We start from the raw sequence: 4901 nt of genomic DNA on the forward strand, positions 1-4901 counted from the left end.
CAACTTATAAAGAGGAGATTCACTGTCCAGATGAAGGATGGGAAATCGACGAAACTCTTGCCCTACAGTTAGGTGAGGGGGAGGTTTTCCTTCGCGAATACTCTGTTCAATTCCTTAAATCTTTGGCTAAGGAGGATCTTACTTTATTTGACCCCGCATGCTCAACCGGTCAGTTTCTATGGACCATGAAACAGGCGCTACCCAAGAGCCACGCAGTGGGTCAAGACATCAGTCAACACATGGTCAACTTTGCAACGAAACGTGTGGATGAAATTCATTGTGGAAATGCCAATGAACCGAAAATAGCTGACGGAACCGCTGACGTCGTGTTTGTAAGGTTCATAAATTCCGAGGTCCTGAAAGCTGCGGATGCGAGGAAAATGATACACCCTCTGTTGAGAAGTTTGAAGAAGGGTGGTTACATCGTTATTTTTGGACATACTCCCGTGTTAGTATCTGCTGCTGATTTGTTAATGGATATTGGACTCAAAATTGATCGCTGCATTGGAGGCGATCCAAAATGGGATGGCGTATTCCAGTACTATGTGTGTCATAAAGTTTAAATATAATATCACACATTAAATTTTCTGTCTTGACTTCACAATCTAGTTGGGCGTTATCAAGAGCAGCTGTTAAGTGTCTTTTTTTAAGGAAGAATTTTTTGTAAAGAAACTACCGGTAGTATTTCAAATAGTTATAATATTGTATAACCATGGATCTTTTATTGTAGAATCTGTATTAAAACAATGTTCATTTATTTTATCCTACATTAAAACAATGTAGACTTATATACATGTGTCCTTTCATTTGATATATGCATTACAAAGTGATGGTAAAATCATGGTGTAGTTCATTGCCTCAGAGACTGGTTGCCACCTTTTTGACCGTCTGTTCAATAAATTGAAGTTAAAACCATTCTATTTTCTCCAGAACTCTTCAAATATATCTGACAAATGTAATGGAAACTACAATTCCACAGAATTTCCTATTGCAGTTGAGGTACGGTCTGTCAGTGTTCTTGTAGCTGTTACAATTTAGTCCTCTTCCTCCTCATTTTTCAATGATCCAAATACCTCAGTAGGAACAGATTTAACCTCCATCTCTGAAACAGGAAATGTGTAACCAATTAGGTAATAACCGAATAATTCATAATTTTACATTAATTACCGTGTAGTTTGTAGCTATGATGGACACTGCAGTTCCAGAAAATATATACATATAATATGTTCTGCAATACATAGAGGCAATCTCACAGAGATGAATTTTTACTATTTGTATCTACATATATTTACCAGAATCCTGTAGAGATGTACTAAAGCATAGTTATATGGTGGCATATTTCTGCCATCACTTGTCAGATAATTATGTCGACTTGTCAGATGATTATGTTCTCTTGTCAAATAAAAGTCAGTTTAAAAGGTAACTGTAAAAATGCTTTCATGTCCAAAATGTGCCATTCACTGAACAACACAATGATCCAACAAGACAACATTTGACAAGTTGATATAGTGTTCTGACAAGTCAACATGATGATCTTGTTGACTTGTTGGATGATTATGTTGACTAGTCAGATAATCATGGCAACTTGTCAGATTGTGATGTTGACTTGTCAGACTTGAGAAGTAGATGTCAGCAAATGACATTAGCATATCAGAATTAAAACATAGTGAGAAAATATGAACTACAATTTTTTCCCAACAAGTCGACATAAACATTTGACAAGTCAACATGATTATCTGAAAAAGTCAACATAATATTCTGACAAGCAGCGATGGCAGAAATATGCCATCATACTATCAGGAATATTAGTTCTCCCGTCTGGCTGAATGTTGCTATAGCGATCCCTGAAGACTTACCTTCCACTTGTGCCTCCTCGTCACTGGAGAAATCATCATCAATATCGATAGCATCCGGGTTAGCAGTTTTAGTCAATTCTCCCAGCTCCTCTTGTGTATTGTCACTCCTACAAGTCAAAATACCCAGAATTAAACTTCTAATCCCTCACTAGATATCCAAAATTGCTTTTAATGGCAGGTAGGAGTCTACAAACATCAGTCGCATGATCTTTCCTTTTATACACCCTCTCACGTTTACGTCCATACAGGCATGTGATGGTGGGTGGACAAGTTAAGTGTGTGAGTTAGTGTGTCATTGTCATGCGTTGCACTAATATTGAATTTTATTATCATAAAAACCAGTTACATTGAAGAAAGCATCCATGGCTATTCTAACATGTTGACCGACAAGCATGGAGAATTCTAGGAAATGGGATATTGCAGATAGCACCACTGTGATTACTTCAAAGTTCACATCAAAACATGGCCGAGCTGAAATCCCCACATTTCTCCTGCAGATTCAAGCACAGGGACATCTTACCCGCTCTGTTCTCTATCACACATATAATGTATTTATCATATGTGTGATAGAGAACAGAACGGAGAAGATGCCCCTGTGATTCAAGCTTTTCTGTTTAAGACAGGGGCTGATATCTTAACTGTGTACTGTCAGTTTTCTGATGTTTGAAAATTAGATAAATGTTGAAAATTCTTGACACATTGTATTCACAGAGGGTGTGGTTAAGCCAGAATCTGAATTTCAAGCTTGTGTTTGAAGTAATCAAACAGCCGTGCTTTGCTGGACGGAGCTAAGAGTCTTTCGCTTGTTAAATATTGAAGTATTGTTTTACAATTTGTAAATAGGAATTTTTCCAGAAGTCTGTTTTGAAAGAGTAGTATGTTCTTAAAGTTGCGCAATTCCGTACTACTAAAGTGCAACTGGAAGGAAATATTGATTTTTGAATGAATCAGTTTTTCAGGTGATAATTTCATAATGAATCTGACAATGTCGCATCTAAAGTATGTGTAAAGTGTTAATTTCTTTTTTATGTCTGCTGAGCTGATAACTTCATATGGTACAAATCTTAATTTTGATTTGCATTATACATATATTATTGGGAGGTGAGGACTATGGACTGATGAGTGAAAGGGGGTGTGTCCTGTCCTCAAGAACCTACTCCTATTTTCTTTCAAAGTAACACAACCATCACCTTGCACAAAGACAATTCAACCAGCAATAATTCAATATGCTGTTATTGAGGGTGTAGAAGACAATCTAACAACTTTCTGAATTAGACTTTATCATCACTACTACCAACCTGACAAACAAGATGCCTTTATCGGTCTTGGCCTGGTCTTTCACCGATTCCTCGGCTAGCTGCCTGGCTCTCTCCTCTAGTCTTTGCATGTTGTCCTTATCAACTGCCTCACCTGCTTATCAACAATACAATAACAAGTATTAAAACGTTTTGATGATCTGGAGATAATTCACATTAACTATTTGATATACTGTATGTACAGTATCAAATAAAATACTGTAATTTGGGGTGTGTGTGTGTGTTAATTTTCATGGATAAAAGATTTTTCTTGATTATGAGGGAACATAAATTTATGAAACAAGGGAAGTTTCGTATGGCATTATAATGACTAAAATATAATACTTGGGCAGGTTCTAGGAATATTACAATACTAGATAATAATACCAGGGATGTTTTTTTTTTAAAGCATTACTGTTATTATATAATAAAGCATAGGACAATTTGTACCCATGATATCCAAAATAACAAAACTGCCATAAACAATTAGGATTTCAATATACAGCTATGTGTACATGAAATTGCAAATGCATTCTTATACATGTGAGAAATTATGAAGGTAAAACTAGAAAATTCAAGTCAGATAGGGCACCACAGCGAATGTTTAAATATAAAATATTCTACTCCCATAATGACAAAATAATAACTCTGAAAATCAAAATGGGAATTTCTCTTCCTAATCTGAGCATTACCTTCAAATTATATGAAAGACTTCCCAATTAATCATTAATCTTAATTTATTGCGTGTCATAGAAAGTGCTATTATCTTATCAATTAAAAAAACTCTAAGACCTATAACTCCGTAACGAGAAAACCGATAAATCTGAATATTGAAAGGGGTCTTCCCCTGCCTAATCCAAGTATTACATGTATGTATAAGATTTATGAAAATCTTCCCAAGGAAATTTAAAGTTATCAGATGCCATAAAAAGTGGGGATAGATGTACAGACAGTTTTTACTGTAGGGCCTTAATTATAGCATTAGAGTCTTAATTTAATATTCAGAAAATATGAAAACACTATATACAAGAAACAATAATTCATCAAAATTTTCAAGTCTCTTTAAAAGAATCTCACCAGCATTATCTCCCTTTCCACCAGATACTGCCAACATTTGGGCGGACATGAAGTTGACTTGTGTGTTATATATAGCCTGTACTGAACGTTTGATTCTCAGCATTTCTCTCACAGTGTCCTCATTACCATGTTTAATCTCAAACTCCTTCCAAACTTGCCAGAAATTTGGTGCCACCTATAAATTAGTAAGTTTTTTATTTTCAGAATGACAAAGGCAGTGCTGAATAAATTTCATTAATACACGTATTAGAGTCTTTGAAGAAGGGTATTCAGATTCCACAGCAAGGAAAATAATAGGTATTAATTTATTTCAAACTGTATAACAAGGTCTGTCAAAATGATTATATTCATTTCACTGACCCTTGGATCGGAGATCTGGGAGGCATGAGCATAAACTGCCCGGGCTCGGTCAATTTCTCCAAGTTTTCTCTCCAAATCAGCAAACCGCAAGCAAATGTTTCTGCAAACAAAAGAAAAAAATAAGGTAACCTCTCATGCTGGCTTAAGTACTGGTAGTGTATTTTACACAACTTTTCTCTATACCCTATGCATTTAAAATACATAACATGTACTATTAAAAGCAGTAAGAAAGACATTATAGTATAAAGTGGTTTGCAACGCTTGAATGTAGTAACGAGGCAGTACCAGTTTTTAAAATTCATCAATATCTATG

At 35.5% G+C, this 4901-nt stretch overlaps 1 protein-coding gene across 2 annotated transcripts in view; it reads right to left on the bottom strand.

Annotated features, from left to right (window-relative positions):
- Positions 1 to 679: 679 nt before the first annotated feature.
- The window catches only part of LOC125680983 (pre-mRNA-splicing factor SYF1-like), a 22715-nt gene continuing 18493 nt past the window's right edge, over positions 680 to 4901 (bottom strand). The window contains exons 19-23 of one of the 2 annotated variants that reach the window (XM_048920852.2): positions 4589 to 4688; positions 4229 to 4403; positions 3155 to 3266; positions 1857 to 1963; positions 680 to 1102 (exon numbers count right to left, since the gene is read on the bottom strand). In XM_048920852.2, the coding sequence (XP_048776809.1) occupies positions 1035 to 1102; positions 1857 to 1963; positions 3155 to 3266; positions 4229 to 4403; positions 4589 to 4688 (562 nt within the window). In that variant the 3' untranslated portion in view covers positions 680 to 1034. Of the gene's footprint in view, positions 1103 to 1856; positions 1964 to 3154; positions 3270 to 4228; positions 4404 to 4588; positions 4689 to 4901 lie in introns of both variants that reach the window. The other variant, XM_048920851.2, reaches the window with a different exon arrangement.

Source organism: Ostrea edulis, chromosome 2, assembly GCF_947568905.1.
Source record: "Ostrea edulis chromosome 2, xbOstEdul1.1, whole genome shotgun sequence".
In the NCBI taxonomy this organism is placed as follows: Eukaryota; Metazoa; Mollusca; class Bivalvia; order Ostreida; family Ostreidae; genus Ostrea; species Ostrea edulis.